At 45.1% G+C, this 20,781-nt stretch overlaps 1 protein-coding gene across 2 annotated transcripts in view; it reads right to left on the reverse strand.

The window, feature by feature from the left end:
- The window catches only part of LOC123761304 (inactive tyrosine-protein kinase transmembrane receptor ROR1), a 521,433-nt gene that overhangs the window by 480,642 nt on the left and 20,010 nt on the right, over positions 1-20,781 (reverse strand). For both annotated transcript variants that reach the window (XM_045747238.2, XM_045747239.2), the window contains exon 2: positions 12,882-13,517. In XM_045747238.2, the coding sequence (XP_045603194.1) occupies positions 12,882-13,014 (133 nt within the window). In that variant the 5' untranslated portion in view covers positions 13,015-13,517. The remainder of the gene's footprint in view (positions 1-12,881; positions 13,518-20,781) is intronic.

Consider the following 20,781-nt stretch of genomic DNA (forward strand, 5'->3'; position numbering starts at 1 on the left):
TACTAAGAGCCTTCATCTCTTGCATGCAACCATTAGCATTCATATTTATGTTAGTCTAGTAATTTAGTTGTGCGAAAAGTGAAAAATGCAACAGCATAAGTTTCAGTAAGCAACAGCAGTTTCAATAAGCAACAGCATATTGCAACACAAGTTTCATTCAATCAGCATCAAGTATTCAGGTTCCTGCCAGGTCTAGCCAATCAGCGCTGCACAAGAAATGTACCAACAGGGATATAAATAATAACTATTAATTTCGCTATTATAAAAATGTTATTGAAAACATATGCAAATCACGTACATTTATTTCGAAATGCTGCCATTTATTCTAAAGTGCTGTAGTTAAGCCAGAGGTCATGATTTGAGTGAGTGTCTGTGTACTCATCTAGTTGTGCTTTCGAGGGTTGAGCTTCGGCTCCTTGGTCCCAACTCTCACTCCAACGTGTGTGTGTGAGAGAGAGAGAGAGAAACAGAGAGAGAGAGAAACAGAGAGAGAGAGAGAAACAGAGAGAGAGAGAGAAACAGAGAGAGAGAGAGACAGAGAGAGAGAGAGGGGGGGGGGGGGGAAAGAGACGATAAAGTAGCCATACAAGTGACCTAAATAGTCGATACATAGAGAGAGCAGAAAGAAGGCGAAGAGAGAAGGAGAGAAGGCAGAAAAGAGCACAACATGGGAAGGCAGGAGTGCATAGGAAGAGGGTCCACTCTCTAAGCCGTCACAGACTCACATGGGGCTGCGAGTTGTGTGAACGATGGAGAATTTATGGAGTCATAAAGTGCGGCTCCCGCGTGAACACTCGCTCTGCTTCCTGGGAGACATCTCAAACACACCGCACTTCTCAGGGGGTATGCTGGACATGAAGGTTCTCCTCGTGGTATCTCTTGGTGCCGTGGAACTCTGCCTAGATCCTGGAATGCATCTGACTGTTAGGAGGGGAAGAGAGAGAGAGAGAGAGAGAGAGAGAGAGAGAGAGAGAGAGAGAGAGAGAGAGAGAGAGAGAGAGAGAGAGAGAGAGAGAGAGAGAGAGAGAGAGAGAGAGAGAGAGAGAGAGAGAGAGAGAGATATAGCAGGTGGGGGAGAAAGTTCTTTTGCTCGCCAATTTGTGCTTGCAAGGTGAGCTTTAGCTCTTATGGTCCGACTTTCAATAAGCCTTCGTCTATTGCAATGGCTTTCGACCCTCCTGCTTCTATCGCACCTACTCCTTGTAACCACATTATAGAGGCTATGTATAGAGTAAGACTTAACTCTATTCCATTTGGTAACTACTTTTACAAAGATGCAAGAGCCTTCTTGCATCCTTATGTACATTTGAGTTCCTTCTTTTCACCCCATGCTCTCTCTCTTCCCGCTCCTATTCATGTTAAACCTTTCGTTTTTGTCCACTTGTCAATTCTTGTTAGGATCGTATATGTTGTCGCCTAAAAGCTTCCGTTCTGTTCGTTCAGAGACCTTGTTCCAACTCTCTGAACTTTGTTTTGTTTTGTTTTGACTTTTAGTGGCAGATTCCTCACTGGGGCTTCATATTCTAGTGCCAGTCTAACGTAGGTAGTGTACAAAGTCCTGAAAAGTTTCCTTTTCAAGGTTATCTTGAGATGATTTCGGGTCTTAGCGTCCCCGCCGTAGCAGCTGTCTAACTCCCAGGTACCTATTTACTGCTAGGTAACAGGGGCATCAGAGTGAAAGAAACATTTTGCCCATTTGTCTCCGTCTCCATCGGGGACCGAACCCGGAACCTCAGGACTACGAATCCGAAGCGCTGTCCACCCAGCTGACAGGCGCCCAGGTACCCCTGGGCGCCAGACAGGTACCCATTCAGGTACCCCCTGAATGTTACAGGAATATTTACCAGCTATGCACACGCCGCTGATGATGCCCGGTAAAAGTGAGCCTCGGAAGATAGGCTTGAGGTCACATTGATTGTAACATTGGTGTTCCTATCGTGACTCAAACGGTTCCATTTCCATTATGTTATTCTCTTCTTATGGCATCCCCTTCTTATGGAATCTCATACTCATCTCATCTCTCTACATTGCCTCAGTCAAGCATCAGTTTTCCACCAACCATCATGAACAAAGAGCTCGGGTCATAATACCCGACCCTTGTGGCGCGCCTATTATTTTTTGTTTTTTGAGATATATACAAGAGTTGTTACATTCTTGTAGTGCCACTAGTACGCGTAGCGTTTCGGGCAAGTCCCTGGAATACGATCCCCGCCGCGAAGAATCGTTGTTACATCCAAGTACACATTTTACTGTTGAGTTAAACAGAGGCTACAGTTAAGGATTTGCGCCCAGTAAATCCTCCCCGGCCAGGGTACGAACCCATGACAAAGCGCTCGCGGAACGCCAGGCGAGTGTCTTACCACTACACCACGGAGACTGGTGAACACCACGGAGACTGGTTCCGGAGACCGGAGAGACCGAAGAATTAACAGTTACATGTGTTAATTAAACCAAGCGTAATATCACGTATATGTAACCAGCCTGTCCCTTTCTTATATGATCAGTGACATTTTGTTGTCAGTCACCACTTTACGTGTGTGTCCTCGCCTTGTTGTGCTTGAGAAGGGGGGGGGGGGTTGAGCTTCGGCTCTTCAGTCCCGCTTCTCAACCGTCAATCTACTGGTGTACAGAGAACTGTACATTATGTACAATAGTACATAAAATCCTTCAGTTTTCAAATCATGAGACACTTAACTCCCAAATTCAAACCTAACTCATCAGTTCCCACAGAATTTACCGTAAATAATCAAACATTCTTTACTCCAAAAGCCGAATTCATCACCATATATGTATATCAACACTTATAAGTCAGATTTTTAAGAAAATAACAAAATGTTTTTCAGCAATATACAAAAAGTTTGATATAAATCAAAGCTAAATTGAGTCATATAAGTGAAATTACCGATTACAGCCACACCAACTGTGTGTGTGTGGGATAGCCAGCTGCAAGTCGACTACCAGAGCGCAGTCAAGAGCTCCTACACACACATATTTACACACGACCACAATAACTGTTGTGTGAGGCAGGAGCGCGGGGTGAGGTAGAGCCTCGCTGGGGTATGATAATTGTAAGGAATGTGGCGTAAACATGGAGATTTGTCCCAGGGGTCTTGACGAAGGCACCTTGGAGTGTCATCTTCCACTCGTGAATCGTGAAGCCAGTCACCCTGCAAGAGGGACAGTTGTCTACTAGCTAGCTAGCTACAGGGCTTAACACTCCAGAGGTTGATAGGCCTTAATAACCCTCCGAAGGTTGATAGGCCTTAATAACCCTCCGAAGGTTGATAGGCCTTAATAACCCTCCGAAGGTTGATAGGCCTTAATAACCCTCCGAAGGTTGATAGGCCTTAATGTCTTTTTGAGGATTATTAAGGCCTATCAACCTCTAGATGTACATCTTCATTGATATGCTACATCTTCAAGTCGCTTCATCTGCGTCTATGTTGATATGCTTGTAAGAATGAGCATTAGTGGCATAGTCCCGCCTTCTCAAACATCCTTCTCATTGCCCGGAACGCTATGCGTACTAGTGGCTTTAGGTATTGTATGTATTATCTCTATCTTTAAATCTAACAGAATGTTTGTACTGTAACTCTGCAACTATGTATGTACTTTTCCTAAATAAATTATTATTATTATTATTCGGTCTGTCAATGCAATAACTGATCCAACGTTTTGCTTAACAAATTTACATTTAAACTTGAAACTTGCAGTAAATTTTAACCCATTTATTTTGCTGTCTAACACATTATCCTGAATACCCGCTTGATGGGGTTCCGGGAGTTCTTTTACTCGACAACCCAGCGGGTTTTCTTCCTATTGGGGAGTGTTGTACATTCTGCTATGGCGGTATGTTCACTCACAAGATGAGTGGCGCTGCCCAATAAACTCGCCCCTCGGGGCAAAATTTAAAATTTAAAATTTCCTTTACTCTCCAAGTCCGGCCCGAGGCCAGGCTTGACTTGTGAGAGTATTATTTAAATTTATAGTGAAGTTCATTCAGATATAATTGTGCATTTGTTTATTACATGTTTGTGTGGGTGGGTGAGTGAGGGGGGTGTTACAGAGGAGAGAGGAGGGGGGATGAATGAAGCAAAGGGCAAACACACGTGGCGATGTGACCAACATGTGTCAATCAACACATTGAATTTTCTTGAATCGTGGCGACAGAAGCACTGTTGTCACAAGCAGATACAGCAGAAAATTTAATTCTCTTTACTTGATACCTGCCGCTCTCGACTCGCCCCTTCCCCTCACCCCCCAACACCACCCCATCACCCCCACCATCCTCTCCCCTCAAATGCAATTTCCCCTCAGATACACGCTCTCTGAATCTCCAGACCCAAGGCACTCGGTTATACTTTTCTCTAACACACACACACACACTTTAACGGTAAATACACTCACTATATTTACGGATTCGTATCGTGTCTCGATATACCTTCCATACATCGGTGAGAGTATGCTGCACAATGCTGGGAGTGCGCAAGGTGAGAGTAGACATTAGAAGTGAGAATATGCTTCTCGTCATCTCACACAATAAGATATTCGCTCCCTGGAAGGAATCGCACACACTAGCCAACACGTGCAGAAAAAAAGTTCAAAACACACGCTGGGGGGATTAACTAATCCCTTCTCATATATTAGTTAAAACCAATCATCGAATTCGATCCGGTATATTGGTGCTACGAGTACTAATCGCCCCCTTAAAGCTTACAAGACACCTACAAGAATCACCCCCTCCCAATCACCAATGATTAACATGTTTATTACCTGCTATAAATACGTCGAGTCGATCGGCGAATCGTTAAGCCTGGGTAATCGGACCGTCGGCCAAGAGACCTGGGGCCAGATTCACGAAGCAGTTACTAAAGTACTTACGAACTTGTACATCTTTTCTCAATCTTTGGCGGCTTTGTTTACAATTATTAAACAGTTAATGAGCGCCGGAGCACCAGGAGGCTGTTTATAACAATAACAACAGTTGACTGGGAGGTTGTCATGCTTGTAAACTGTTTAATAAATGTAACCAAAGCCGTCAAAGATTGAGGAAAGATGTACACGTTCGTAAGTACTTGCGTAACTGCTTCGTGAATCTGAATCTGAATCAAGGACTCGGCCGAGGGGGAGACGATCCTGAAATTGGTTTCCCCTTGTCAGGGACAGGAAGCGCGTTAGGCGTATAGAGGTCCCTAGGCCTGAGGTCCATAGGCCTAGGGTCCCTAGGTCATCTACCAACCTTCTACAGGAAACCCACAACAGTAATATGACTCCCAGGTACCTATTTATGCCGCTAAGTGAAACGTAGCAACATGTGAAGGGAAACCTCCTTAAACTTCCCTGTCCTGGGAAGACGGTCGGCCGAGCAGACAGAACGCTGGACTTGTGATCCTGTGGTCCTGGGTTCGATCCCAGGCGCCGGCGAGAAACAATGGGCAGAGTTTCTTTCACCCTATGCCCCTGTTACCTAGCAGTAAAATAGGTACCTGGGTGTTAGTCAGCTGTCACGGACTGCTTCCTGGGGGTTGAGGCCTGGTCGAGGACCGGGCCGCAGGGACACTAAAAGCCCCGAAATCATCTGAAGATAACCTCAAGATAACCGTCCTGTCTCGGGAGTCTAACCCGGAACCAATCGGTTGTTCCCCCACTCTGCCGCCCACTGCGCTACAAATAAACAGGTTGTAGGTTGTTTGCGAGTCGCTACTTTTCACAGTACTTTGTAATTTGTACTCTGGGTAACTATAAGGTACAAAATGTGAGTGTACAAAAAGTGTACAAAATGTACACTCAAACAGTCCACACGACCACTCACTCAAACAGCCCTCAGGACCACTCACCCAGCCCTCACGACCACTCACCCAGCCTTCAGGACCACTCACCCAGCCCTCACGACCACTCACCCAGCCCTCACGACCACTCACCCAGCCACACGATCACTAATGCCACAGTCTTCCGTCATGATACTCGGTGGCTCGGGTATCAAGCCAACATCATCTGCTCCACCTCATCTCTTTCATCCCAGTGTATCTGTGAATCCATCTACAACTCACAGCCAAGTGCACACAGATACGTGTTTTCGCTAGAAAATGAGAACGGAGAGAACTTTAATGGTTATGAGAACAGCAATAGCGGAATCTAGAAACAAGGCGAGCAGTAACGATACGTGGGAGATAAGAACAGCCAAAGATGCAGGACCGAGAGCAGAAAGTAATCAGAAAAGCACCTCGGGGAACCCAGCGTCAACGTAGCCAATGAATGAAGAGCTATTCTGGATCCGAAGATCGAGGGGTAATCCTAGACGATCTATAACAGGTCAGTCAAGCCAGCGGGGAGCACTGGACGGTAGGGCGGCGACGGGTCGCAGGGGGGAAACGGGATGGAATTGGGTTCTGGGTTGGGGGTTGGGGTGCCGGGTTAGGGGAACCCCAAGGGGCGTGGACGCAGGCGTAGGTGCTGGGTAAAGGCTGTGGAACACTGGGAAATGGGTGGCGTGTATGACCTGCTGACCTGAATGCTTTTCCAGAGCATTCAGGTCAGCAGGGAAAAAGTTGGTCAGATGAGAAGCGTGGAGGTTTTCCGGACCTTCAAATTAAAGAAAGAAGTCATTTCGCCCAGGTCAGAAAGGTAAGGGATACCGGACTCTTTAGTTACCAGAGTAGAGGGTCCTTCCGCCATGAGCAGAAGCATAGGAGAGAGGGTCAAGTCATTCAGATAATTAAGTGAAGAAGTAGTGGTTAAGTGAAGTAGAGTTGGGGATTCTTTTGTCATTTAGGTCATACAGGGATGATCAGAGGATAGGGAGTCAGGTCACTCAGGTCTGACCTGACCTCTAATGAATAGCAGTGATGAATGACGAAGAACTAGAGCGAAGTTTATATCCAGCGAGCAACTGGCCTTCTGGACTGATTGGCTGGCTGGCCGATTGATTGATGGAGTTGCTGATTACCTGACTGCTTCTCAGTCCCTCACAGCTTCATTTTTCAGACTTGTCCTTAAGTCCTTACTTTTGCCTATATCTCCTGTATATATATAAAATATATATGGGAGATGGGCTTTAATGCCCGAAACGCTGCGCGTGCTAGTGGCTTTACAAGACTGTAATTACCATAATTGTATCCTCACATTCCTTATGTACATTCTTGTATATGCATAAATAAATAAATAAATAAATAAATAAATAAATAAATATATTTTTTGTAATTCCTTAGCAGGTCAATATTAAGCATATACACGCTTTAACAAGGTGGCCAAAGCATGATATAATTATCGAACCGTTTTATTTCATAAACTAATAAAACCAGATCAATTATTTCCCATTCTTTCAACAACAAACATTGTCAAATTTTTCCCTTCTTATTATGGAAACTTCATTTCTCTGTTCTTACATATACGAACAATAAGAATATAGTCGAGTCATTTAAGAACAGTCGAGGAGTAAACTACAGCAGATCAACTTATCCATTGTCACCAAGAATACGCTGGGATGGGGCAGAGAGAGTGCTAAGAGGGCTAAGAATGGTAAGAGGCTAAGAGGGGTTAAGCATGGTAGGAGGTTAAAAGAGGGCTAAGCATGGTAATAAGCTAAAAGAGGGCTAAGCATGGTAGGAGGCTAAGAAGGCTAAGCATGGTAAGAGGTTAAGAGGGCTAAGCATGGTAAAAGGTTAAGAAGGCTAAGCATGGTAGGAGGTTAAGAGGGCTAAGCATGGTAGGAGGTTAAGAAGGCTAAGAATGGTAGGAGGCTAAGAGGGCTAAGAATGGTAGGAGGCTAAGAGGGCTAAAAATGGTAGGAGGCTAAATGAGGGCTAAGCATGGTAATAGGCTAAAAGAGGGCTAAGCATGGTAGGAGGTTAAGAGGGCTAAGCATGGTAGGAGGTTAAGAGGGCTAAGCATGGTAGGAGGCTAAGAGGGCTAAGAATGATAGAAGGTTAAGAGGGCAAAGCATGGTAGAAGGTTAAGAGGGCTAAGAATGGTTACCTTGAGGCTACCTTGAAGTGCTTCCGGGGCTTAGTGTCCCCGCGGCCCGGTCGTCGACCAGGCCTCCTGGTTGCTGGACTGATCAACCAGGCTGTTAGACGCGGCTGCTCGCAGCCTGACGTATGAGTCACAGCCTGGTTGATCAGGTATCCTTTGGAGGTGCTTATCCAGTTCTCTCTTGAACACTGTGAGGGGTTTGCCAGTTATGCCCCTTATGTGTAGTGGGAGCGTGTTGAACAGTCTCGGGCCTCGGGTAGGAGGTTAAGAGGGCTAAGTATGGTAGGAGGTTAAGAGGGCTAAGCATGATAGGAGGCTAAGAGGGCAAAAATGGTAGGAGGCTAAGAGGGCTAAGCATGGTAGGAGGTTAAGATGGCTAAGAATGGTAGGAGGTTAAGAGGGCTAAGAATGGTAGGAGGTTAAGAGGGCTAAGCATGGTAGGAGGTTAAGATGGCTAAGAATGGTAGGAGGTTAAGAGGGCTAAGAATGGTAGAAGGTTAAGAGGGCTAAGCATGGTAGGAGGTTAAGAAGGCTAAGAATGGTAGGAGGGCTAAGAATGGTAGAAGGTTAAGAGGGCTAAGCATGGTAGGAGGACCAAAAATATCAGCGTTATGAAACGGCTTTGTATCACTGCCAAGAGTATTACCCCAGGGCATTCCCAGAGTCCCCCCTCTTCCCCCCTCCCTTCGTCTTTTCAATCCCCTTATCTTCCCCCTCCCTCCCTCCCCCAAAGCTCCTCTAACACCTTCACAAAGCCAGCTATACAAACAATGGCAGGTGTTCCCAGAAGCCAGTTTGGGTCTAGGCACAGTACTGGCTTCCTCTGTCATCATTGTCCTACGCTACTTCTCCACAGCTTCCTCAATTTTTCTCTCTTCCTCCATGCGCATGCTTATTCTCTTTCTAAAACTCCTTCGTAAGCTCTTCCTTATCTTCCTTGCCTTATTTTCCTTACCTTATCGTCCTTCTCTCTGCAATTTTCTTTCTTCTCCCCCTTTGCTCCTCGCTCTCCTTGTCGACCCCTCCCCCAACGCCTTGTCCTTATATTAACCTAATGGATTGATGTTATCGATAATAATAATGCCCCTTTGGGTAGGTACAGCGAAGGCGGGAGAGAAATGGGGCAATTAACAACAAAATAAGGGATAACGAGGGGTACCGAATAACGGAGCTGATAACAGTTTTAACGAAGGTATTGATGTAAGCGGGGCACCGGCAAGAGGAAGTCTGTTGTAAAAGGCAGACGGAAACATGTTGACCGCAACGAAGCGAGAGCGGCAACGAAATGAAACCAGTAACGCAATGAAGGAAGTAACGAAATGAAGTAACGAACGGGATACCGAAACTCGTCTGTATAGCAATACAAGATTAAGAAAGACACAAAAGGTATAGAGAGTAGAACCAGTAGTTCGCAATGAGTGGCTCTCAGTGGACTGATGTTAGACTACTCTCTCTCATCAGCCAACACCACGCCCTTCACCTGCGGCCGAAACGAAACGAGTAACAATCGACCCAGTTTAATATGGTTCATAAACAATTACATCTAACCCACCAGGGATAGAGAAGCAATCCCGGAAGTGGTTTTGGATCATATTGGTGAGGCTGGGCGTGCTTGGGCAGTGGGGCGTGCTTGGGCAGCTGGGGCGTGCTTGGGCAGCTGGGGCGTGCTTGGGCAGCTGGGGCGTGCTTGGGCAGTGGGGCGTGCTTGGGCAGCTGGGGCGTGCTTGGGCAGCTGGGGCGTGCTTGGGCAGTGGGGCGTGCTTGGGCAGCTGGGGCGTGCTTGGGCAGCTGGGGCGTGCTTGGGCAGCTGGGGCGTGCTTGGGCAGCTGGGGCGTGCTTGGGCAGCTGGGGCGTGCTTGGGCAGTGGGGCGTGCTTGGGCAGCTGGGGCGTGCTTGGGCAGCTGGGGCGTGCTTGGGCAGCTGGGGCGTGCTTGGGCAGCTGGGGCGTGCTTGGGCAGCTGGGCCGTGCTTGTGGCTGTGTGTGGGTAAGGCGGGTATTGACACACGACCAGTGTTGCCAGCCCTGCGAATGGCCCTATTGAAGGGACACTTTAATGGCAGGGAGGGGGGAAAATAATCGCTATTCTCACAGGAAAAATATGCCTCCTTGAAAATGTGTAAGAAAATGCGAAAGGTGGACGTAGGTGGTGGAGCAACTTAGGCAGAGAGGGAGGAGGCAGGTAGGGGGAAGGAGGAAGAGGTAGGGGGGATGAAGGAAGTGAGGGAAAAGGAAGAAGTGAGTTGGAGGAGGTAGGAGAAGAAAGGTAGTGGGATGAAGGAGGGGGAAAAATGAAGTTAGAATGAGAGAGAGAGAGGGGACAGGAACAAGCCAAGCCAGGGGGAAGGAAGGTATTGATAGGAGTAAGCCACCAGCAGCTCCTGTAATATTCCAGTCCCCCGCGACTATGAATTCTTCTCGAGCTCCCCGGCTGCAAAATTGCTTCAGCTCATCCTCATCATATCGCCAAAAAATGGTGCCAATAAGATGGGAAAAAACCTGCGGACCGCGGTAAGAGGCGTAACCCTTCACGACGACCACCGTGACGTGGTACTCTTTGTACTCTCGTCAGTACAGTACTTACCTGGTGGCCGGCAACGGCTTGAGTCTTGTCCTCATCGTGGATTCGGTCTCCCTGCGATGCACGTTCCGTTGGTGACTGCTTGCTTGCATGGATCGTAACACATTATATGTTTCCCTATTACCCTGCCACACTATGCCACATTAAATCTATATATGTCTACCCATTTGTCTGCTACACTGTGTCACATTAGGTCTATATATGTCTACCCATTACAGCACTGACATTTTACATCTAGTTGCCTATCTTGTGTCACATGTCACCACAGAGCCTCTGTTGCCCTACCAGTCCACTACAGCCCTACCAGTCCACTACAGCCCTACCAGTCCACTACAGCGCTACCAGTCCACTACAGCCCTACCAGTCCACTACAGCGCTACCAGCCCACTACAGCCCTACCAGTCCACTACAGCGCTACCAGTCCACTACAGCCCTACCAGTCCACTACAGCGCTACCAGTCCACTACAGCCCTACCAGTCCACTACAGCGCTACCAGTCCACTACAGCGCTACCAGCCCACTACAGCCCTACCAGTCCACTACAGCGCTACCAGTCCACTACAGCCCTACCAGTCCACTACAGCGCTACCAGTCCACTACAGCGCTACCAGCCCACTACAGCCCTACCAGTCCACTACAGCCCTACCAGTCCACTACAGCCCTACCAGTCCACTACAGCGCTACCAGTCCACTACAGCGCTACCAGCCCACTACAGCCCTACGAACCTACTACTTAGCTCATATTCCCCAAATAAGGTTTCGAAGGTTTAAACTCATAACCAAAGATTAAACTGCAAGAAATATCCATAAATAAACTTTCAACAAAACTTTAATTACTTTTATCTTTTAACTTCATGCTAATAATGATGAATAATTTACTATGTTGTTAGTAAGTAATTATCAAAGACGGCACCGAGCTGGGAAGGCTATGTAGCACTACTACCATGTTGTTAATTGATGCTAAAGTTCACACTACTAAATTTTCCAAAATTAAGCACCAACAATCAAAATTTCAAAACAAAATTATTCATCAACAAGCAAGAAAATAAAATAACTGTTAACATGTACTTAAGTGGCAACATCGTTTCACAGTTGGCCTACTGTTAAACTTTTAATTGCTTGTGCTTTAGCACAGTTCATAGTTTTATTAGTAATTTGTAGAATTAGAATTTAAAATAAAATATTGGAATATGTTACTGCAATTGGTTTATAATTACAAAAGTATCAATCAAAATAATATAAGCCTTATACATTATACTGTGTCCAGCCCGACACCCTATGTGTATGGGCTTTATATAGGTTTTTCATAAATGAATGCATTTTTTTCCGAGCCAATAAAATTTGGCATATTTCTGCCAATAAAAACATTTTCAATCTTAACAAAATATATATATTGTCGACGGTGTGGGTCTAGCAGGGCAGCAAAGATAATGAATGAAAAATACTGCTCTGGTTGATGAGGTTCTGGGAGTTCTTCTACTCCTGGGCTTGGGGAGTAGAACTCCCAGAACGCCATCAACCAGGTTGCCTACACATATTGTACAACCCACCAAGAGGTTAGTATCTGAGGTCATTTATGCACGCCCACACTCCGGGAGGGATAGGTCAGCCCACACCCAGGGAGGGCCACCTAACCCACCCCAACACCACTGAGGCGCCCCTCACCCACTAATTATTTCACACAATTGGTCTTGGTATTACAGTATGGAAAATCCCTCATTATCCCCAGCCGAGGAGGGGGGTAGGAAGTTCCGGTCAGCACAGATATTGATTGTTATTGACGACTGAGAGTGACCCAGGGCCACTGAGTCACCCCGGAGGCTGAGTACTCCTCTCCTCTCTCTCTCTAGATGCCGAGATGCTGGACCTTCCCTCTGCCACTCCACCCAGCTGTATTTTTATAGCTCAGACTTATGTTTGACAACGTTTTATTAGTTATTACTCTTTATTTATTTCCTTCTAGAACATGAGGATAGACTCACTGTCCCTCCAGAGAGATCGACTACTGGGGTTACCTCCCTCCTCCCTCCGCACCTCGGAAGAAAGTGAAGCGCGAGGACCTGATACGGTACTCCGCCCACCAGGAGCAGAGATGACTTCAGGACAAGCACACACACACATGGGTGTGCAAGTCCTCGGCGCCTCCTACCACAGCCTGTCCTCGGCATACACTTGTGCACGTCACATGTACATAAGTGTCTCCTGAACGACCAATAAATCTGTCGGCTGGCCTGATGATAGCCATCAGTGTCACGGGGACGCCACACTGCTCTTCACCACAACAATAATAAACAACATCAAAATACGTTTAAGTATCATCAATTCACTTACCTTTCTCGTCGATGATAGGGACTCCTCCAAATACGGCAGCCTTGGGTTCGGCGAGGGCGTGGCAGGGGAGGAACGTGTGGAAATAGGCGCACGCCGCCCAAATCCACGCCCATGCTCGTAGAATGCTCCTCATGGCGCTCGTGCGATCAGCTGGCCCACCCGCATGACACCAGGGGCGCACTCACCGCCGCCACACACATGGCACCACAACACCGCCACACACACCTGGCCTTTCCTTCTGGCCACACGCAGTCTTTATCAAACCTTCCGTCACGCACTATACTCTAAGACAAACACAATGGCGATAATTCCTCACATTGTCTCGTTTATCCTGGACCAGCCTGAACAAGAGCGCGCATTATGATTCCCAGGATAACCTCAGCCCAACTCCCCTCAGAGGAAACACAGGAAGACTGGAACAACGCGAAGCCTTCCAGCGCTGCTTCGCTGGGTCATAAAGCGTTCCTCGCTGTTGTATATTTCAGCACAGGGCTTCCAGACACGCTCACAAAGCACACGCAGTAAAGTCCATAATCCAGTTGATATTGCCCGAAGGTTTTTGCTGTAAGGACGCCCGCGTTAGTTCTTCATACACGCTCTTACCACATAAATCACCAGGCCCTTAGTTGCTTCGTGCTGTAATTAAGGAGATGCATGAGTATGGAACAGTGGGGTATTTTCGTTTACTTTGCTGCTGCCTGCCGAAGTTGCAGTAATATCGGCAGTGGTGATGGCAGCTATGATGGTGGTAGCGATGGTAGTGGTGATGGCTATGGTGGTTGGCATTCGACGCGATGGATGGTGAGTCACTATTTGCCTGACCCAGACACTGCTAACAGTGCTGACTGAAATTCAAACAGCGATGTTTTATGTGTCGATAATGTTGGTGAGGACACCACCAGCTTCTATCACAGCAAGTACACACACATTATATATATATACACACACACACACACACACACACACACACACACACACACACACACACACACACATCTACGGCTCACTAGCACTTCGCCCTTGTTAGTGGGCGCCTAAGGCTGTCTTCGTCCTCCCCAAGTAGTAGGGGAGTAGAAGAACTCCCAGAACCCCATCAAGCAGGTATCAAGCAGGTACCCTCCCAGCAAGCCTGCCTGCAGCGACACAGCTGCAGGCAAAATATTTTCTACTTGAGGGAATTCATGCAGTGATCACTTCGCTTACACAGGCTCGTAAACCCCAGACGCTTAAGTCAGTCACTTCACAACGCTATGGCTCGACAATTTTTTTTAAGTTATTCTGATATTTTGATGAATGTGTTTAGACAATTTACAGTATTATGCACCTCATGTTCATCCCGTGGTCGGTAGTGGACCCCATACTCATCCCGTGGGGGTAGTAGATCCCCCTTACTCATCCCGTGGTCGGTAGTGGACCTCATACTCATCCCATGGGGGGTAGTGGACCTCATACTCATCCCGTGGGCGGCAGTGAACCCCATACCTATCTCGTGGTCAGTAGTGGAAACCTCTTACTGAGACACATAATGGGCTCAGGAACTGAACCCCAACAGTTCACTCAGCTAAGCAAGTAACAATCTTGTAAAGTTAGTTACACAATTAAAATATCTATATGAATGTCCTTCTCAGAGCACAGTTGGTTCATGAAGTGGGCCAAAACAGTCTCAATACACAGCAATTTACACCTGTGGTGAGCGAGTTACACAGATACTTGGCTCACTACACCCATCCACTGGGTAACACTACGGAACAATGAACAAGAACTACTTACAGAAAGCAAACCTAGGATATTTGACTAAGATTTCTGGTAGTATATCATTTCGAATGAGATACCTACACATTTCTTGAACATTTGTAAAAACTTACCTCTGAAGTCCGCGAGTTCACTTCCATAATGACAAAGTATGTGAATGATTCTACTCACAGTTTACATTTAGTCATATATAGACACATTTAGTCAAGTCTAAGTCAGCAGGTGGTGCAAACTCCCAGAGGTACTTGTAGCCAAGTCTAAGCCTGGCAGTAATAGTGTCTATAGACGCATGTTGACCATATTGGATGATCTTTACATATGTATGGCTCTTCATGGTAATAAAATTATAATAGATGGAATACTTGGTGGGAATTGGACTTTGTCTTGTTTGTAATGTAAATCGAATTCACATGGGGGCTTGTATATACTGCATGCATTAAACCAGTACGTTATGAACACCTTTACACATTAATTTTATATATATATATATATATATATATATATATATATATATATATATATATATATATATATATATATATTAATAATAACGAATTGTAAATGCACTTTCAATAGGAACATAATTGAATCTGTTCTAATACATATTACAAAATCATGTAATATGAGCAGTAGTGGTAGTTTGTATAATTTAGATCCCCTTTTGATTGATCAGTTAAAGGGCGATTTGAGTAGGATCATTGATATACATTTGTCTCACTAATACTTGTTAATATCCACTATCTTATGCTATTATAATCCACGTATGGGCCTATTGGCCCATATGATGCAGCTCCTATTTATATCCACCAAACCTCATTCATATATTTGTCATTGTACCTCACTTCACCTCTCTTTCCTGCTTATATATATGTCAAAATTTACAAACTTGCAAATCATTCCGTCTGAAGATGTATTATTAAATACGAAAGTACTTAAGATAATTACTGTTTCATTTCTTCCTTCGTGGTCTGACACTGTCACATTTTTCATCACGTGTTAATTTTCGTGATTTACACACACACATTATATATTATATATATATATATATATATATATATATATATATATATATATATATATATATATATATATATATATATATATATATATATATATATATCCTCCTCTCAAGAAAAACCATGGGAGCATAGGAAGTGGTCAGGTGGTGTTATAAATGGCAGGCACAGAGTGCCGCCTGATAGTCTCGTATCTCAGCCTGGCACTCCCCTCCCTCGGCACCTTGACACTTCAACACCCTCTCCCATCTTATCTTCTCATGCCTCTCTCACCTTACTGGCCCATTCTTTCCCACTAACCATCGACACATTCTCTTTTGTCCTCCCCACACTCATCTTTACTTTAGCAATGCCTCTTTGTCACACAGCGGATCTTCTCTCATCCAACCCGTCCTCCTAAGGTTTTAAAACGTCAAGAAAACGGTCAATGTAAAGTGTTCTCTCCTATATGCACACACATATGTGTGTTGGGAGGGATGTAAAAAGTGTTGGAGGGAGAGGAGAAAGCCCAAGGAGAATATCTGATGTTCGGGTAAGAGTGAGAGGGTTGCCCGAACCTCTCTCACTCTAGCCTACACTCTAAATTACCCTTACTACACTAACTCTCCTTTCCCCTCTTCCCCAGAACTCCGCCCCCTTCTCACCCAGGTATTAACACCAAAGAAAGTTACCCCGAAACAACCAGTATCTCGCGAAAAAGTATATATTCGTCATAAATTTATAAGTGTCATTCCCAAAAGCTCCCGTTGGTATGAAATGTGTATAGAAAGAACCAGGATAATACTGGGCACGAATAATAGTAATTAACGCAGCCATGTCTTCAGAGATGATGCCCTCAGCAAATGTTTTTTATTTCATATATGGCATATATATATATATATATATATATATATATATATATATATATATATATATATATATATATATATATATATATATATATATATATATATATAAGTTGTACCTAATAGCCAGAATGCACTACTTAGCCTACTATGCAAAGCCAGATTTACCTAATAGGCCGTGTTTTACTGAAGCTATATATTTTTCAAACAAGAAATTCTTATGAAATGATAAAGCTTTCCATTGCAAATATTGATTTATTTTTGTTTAATTTGAGTTCAAACAAACGTTGAAATAAATTACCTTAAAATTAAGCCCGCGGGGTTCACTATCCCTCGAATAACAGTTTCCCATCAGCCAACACTAATTACAAACTAATCTTGCTATTAAATAGGATCTTGTTTAGTTTACCTCGTTTAGCCCAACCACTTGGGCTGGAAGGTAGAGCGACGGTCTCGCTTCATGGTGGTCGGTTTTCAATCTCCGACTGTCCAAGTGGTTGGGCACCATTTTCCCAAGCAGTTGGACAGTCAGGGATTGAACGCCAACCTGCATGAAGCAAGACCGTCGCTTTCTGTTCCTGGACTGTTGTCCAGGGGCAGAATTCGAGAACTGAAGACCCTCGTGATTAATCCGAAGGTCAACTCTCTCACTGTGGACATGGTAATGACGCATTATTTCCCCCCCCCCTTTCTCCCTATCGAGCGTTGTCCACACCCGCGTAAGTTGAGTGGGAAGCGTAGTGTGAGAATAAGGGGGCTGGATATTACTGAAATGGTGGTGAGGATTAAGTGCGAAAGCGAGGAATAGATGGAAAGTGCCTTGTATAGAGACTTGTGAACCTCTTGTTGAATCACTTGTGATATGAGAAGATTAGTGATATGTATTTGTGTGCATGGATGTATATATATATATGTACATGTGTAATGTTAACGTGTAACATGGAATGTTAATAATTGTGTAACTAGCTTCACAGGATTGTCTCTTGCTTAGCTAAACTAACTATAAGGGTTTAGGTCCTGAACCGATGATGTGCCTCTGTGGCCATTTCCACCATCGCCCACTGGATGCGTATGGGGGGTGCATAATAAAGATATGAAATGAATGTATGGGAGGTAAAGTAAAATATGGGAAGGATTGGGGGGGGGGAAGGGGGCGATAGTTAACTCTCGCCTCAAGGTATCTTTGAGGGAGAGTATCCGTGAAAAGGACGGCTAAGGCATGTACTAAAGGTGCCAATTATATGAACGTGTACGATAAATCCGGTTGAAACATGGGACAAAATATGGATTATGTCACGGAGGATAGGGAGGGGTAAGAGAATAGGGAAGTAGTAGGGAGAGAAAGAAGGAAATTTAACAGTTGGCTCCCCGTCCACAGCCATCTCCTCCCTTCCCCCTGGCCTGGGTCAACGCAGGTCAAGCTAGGTCACGTTACCGCCATTCATCTCCCCGAAGAATGACACCTCCTGGGGTAGCCTGACAGACTCCACCCCACCCTTCTCTCCCACAGTGTGACACGCCTCGCACCAGTACACGTCTCAGATAGCTTTACTGCCCTCCACCACACACTCCTCACACGACAAACAACTATGCGAGTACAACCATGTGTATACTCCAGCAGCCACAAACACTCAAGACAAAAACACTTGAATCCAAACACTCAACATACTACAATAACACTCCAAAAACACCAGACATCGCACGTTCTCAATTTTTTTTAACAAAACTTCATTTAATTTGAGCAAATGATGTGTTACAAACGTACACAAAGTGTACTATTACAGAGCAAGGAAATTCCGAGATTAATTCACCGTGTTATTGCGGAAACGAAAGAGGGAAGACTGTCATAGAGGTTAAGGCCATGTTTACTTTATCCATTGTCTGACAAATGCCCTGTTTACTGTTCCCAACCACTTCGGCTGGATGGTAGAGCGACGGTCTGGCTTTATGCAGGTCGGCGTTCAATCCCCGACCATCCTTGGGGTTGGACACCATTCCTTCCCCAAATCCCATCCGAAATCCTTATCCTGACCCATTCCATGTGCTATACAGTCGTAATGGCTTGTCGCTTTCCCTAAATAATTCCCTCCCTCTGTTTACAGTTCAGATGGCAAAAAAAAGTACAGAACTGTCAAAAGTGTAGAGATAATTCTCTAGGGATTCACATAACATGTGCACATATGCATGGAAGAGTCAGGAAGTTCCACTTCCCCTCATCTGCTCAAATTTAAGTACCTTTTTTTTTTTGCAGCTGGGTAGTTTATTGTGCACCCCATACCCATCCCGGAGCCGTTGTTTATTGTCCATCCCATACCCATCCTGAAGCCGTTTATTGTGCACCCCATACCCATTCTGGAGCCGTTGTTTATTGTGCACCCCATACCCATTCTGGAGCCGTTGTTTATTGTGCACCCCATACCCATCTTGGAGCCGTTGTTTATTGTGCACCCCATACCCATCCTGGAGCCGTTGTTTATTGTGCACCCCATACCCATCCTGGATTGGTTGTTCATTGTGCACCCCATACTCATTCTGTGAGCGATACCGTCAAAAAGGATTACAGAGGGCCCAAAAGGTTTTTATCATAACCTTATAATTATAATGTCAGCTTATCTGGAGGTTATCTGGAGATGATTTCGGGGCTTTAGTGTCCCCGCGGCCCGGTCCTCGACCAGGCCTCCACCCCCAGGAAGCAGCCCGTGACAGCTGACTAACACCCAGGTACCTATTTACTGCTAGGTAACAGGGGCATAGGATGAAAGAAACTCTGCCCATTGTTTCTCGCCGGCGCCTGGGATCGAACCCAGGACCACAGGCTGGTCCTGGGTTCGATCTGAGGAGGCTGACTCCATACACAGTTTCAAGTGTAGATATGACAGTGCCCGATAGGCTCATGAATCTGTACACCTGTTGATTGACGGTTGAGAGGCGGGACCAAAGAGCCAGAGCTCAACCCCCGCAAACACAACTAGGTGAGTACAACTAGGTGAGTACAGGATCACAAGTCCAGCGTGCTGTCCGCTCGGCCGACCGGCTCCCTAATAGCTTGTTACAAAACTTTTTGCATTGCATCATCTATGTATTTACAATTACCTATTGTACCCTGAAGATGGATTTTTTGTTAATTCCTAAATGGGGGGTTCGACAACCCGTGCTCTCAATTAATTGGTCGCGTTTTGTACGTTATTTCAGACAACGTTACAAATGCAACCTACTATGAAAAATTACGGCTCACAAATCTTTGTATTTGATATCGGATTTGGAATCAAAAACAGTATTTCAATTAACGCCAAAGCATTTTCATGACCAGAACTCGACACTCGTTTCTGTGAAAGGTAGAAATGGCGAGGATTTTTTTTTTAACTAGGAAAATGAAAATGAAAATTTACACGCAGATTTCAGGGAATTGTGGAAGAGGGAACAGTGCTGGTGGTGGTGGAAAGAGAGGAGTGGGGTCGGGAGGGTTTGAGGATAGAGGAAAGTGAAGAGGACAGATGGATGTGATAAAGGGGGGGGGGGGGTAACTGAAGTGGGGGGGTAGGTTTCGAGGCAGAAAAGTCTAGGAAGCTCAGCTGGACAGTTAGCCAGGCAGTTAGGTCCGTTGGGGGACCGCCCCAATATATCCTTTTGTGGCCAAGAGGTGAAAACTTTGAGAACCCGTACTCCTCTTTATTCTAGTAGTTAATTTTTTTCATATATTACGTTTCGTAATATCAGTTACGAGTGTCTTGCAAAATATCCACAAAATAAATTATCATACACATACTTAATACACCTAAATATCTTTACTATTTCTACCCAAGCACATACAATCCTAATCCACATTTCAGATTCCTTGATTGCCGAAAGACCTACACTGTCCAGAAAGAGATACAACTCAGATTACGGGGAAAACTGACCTGTGTGGCAAAGATTTTTTATTTATCATGTTTAGATACATCGGTATTCATGTCATGCTAAAATAATCCGTATCTCATGGGATGGTTAGTCATGCAGAGGCATGTGATCAGTAGTCTAATCTGATGTTAATCATGTCTTTCAATGCCCACATAAAATAACATTATGTTTAGTAAAGATAAATTCCAGCTCCAGCGCAATGGGGAAAAATAACGTATTACAATGGAAACCACATATAAAACAGTAAAAATCACGCTATTGGAAGACAAAGCAATGTAAAAGATTTGAGTGTAATATCACGTCTGAAGATCTTACTCTTAAAAAACACAATAAAGTAGCTGTCACAAGTGCAATAAATCATTATGGACGAAGAGGAGGTGGCCGCGGGAG

This window comes from Procambarus clarkii, chromosome 7 (assembly GCF_040958095.1).
Source record: "Procambarus clarkii isolate CNS0578487 chromosome 7, FALCON_Pclarkii_2.0, whole genome shotgun sequence".
In the NCBI taxonomy this organism is placed as follows: domain Eukaryota; kingdom Metazoa; phylum Arthropoda; class Malacostraca; order Decapoda; family Cambaridae; genus Procambarus; species Procambarus clarkii.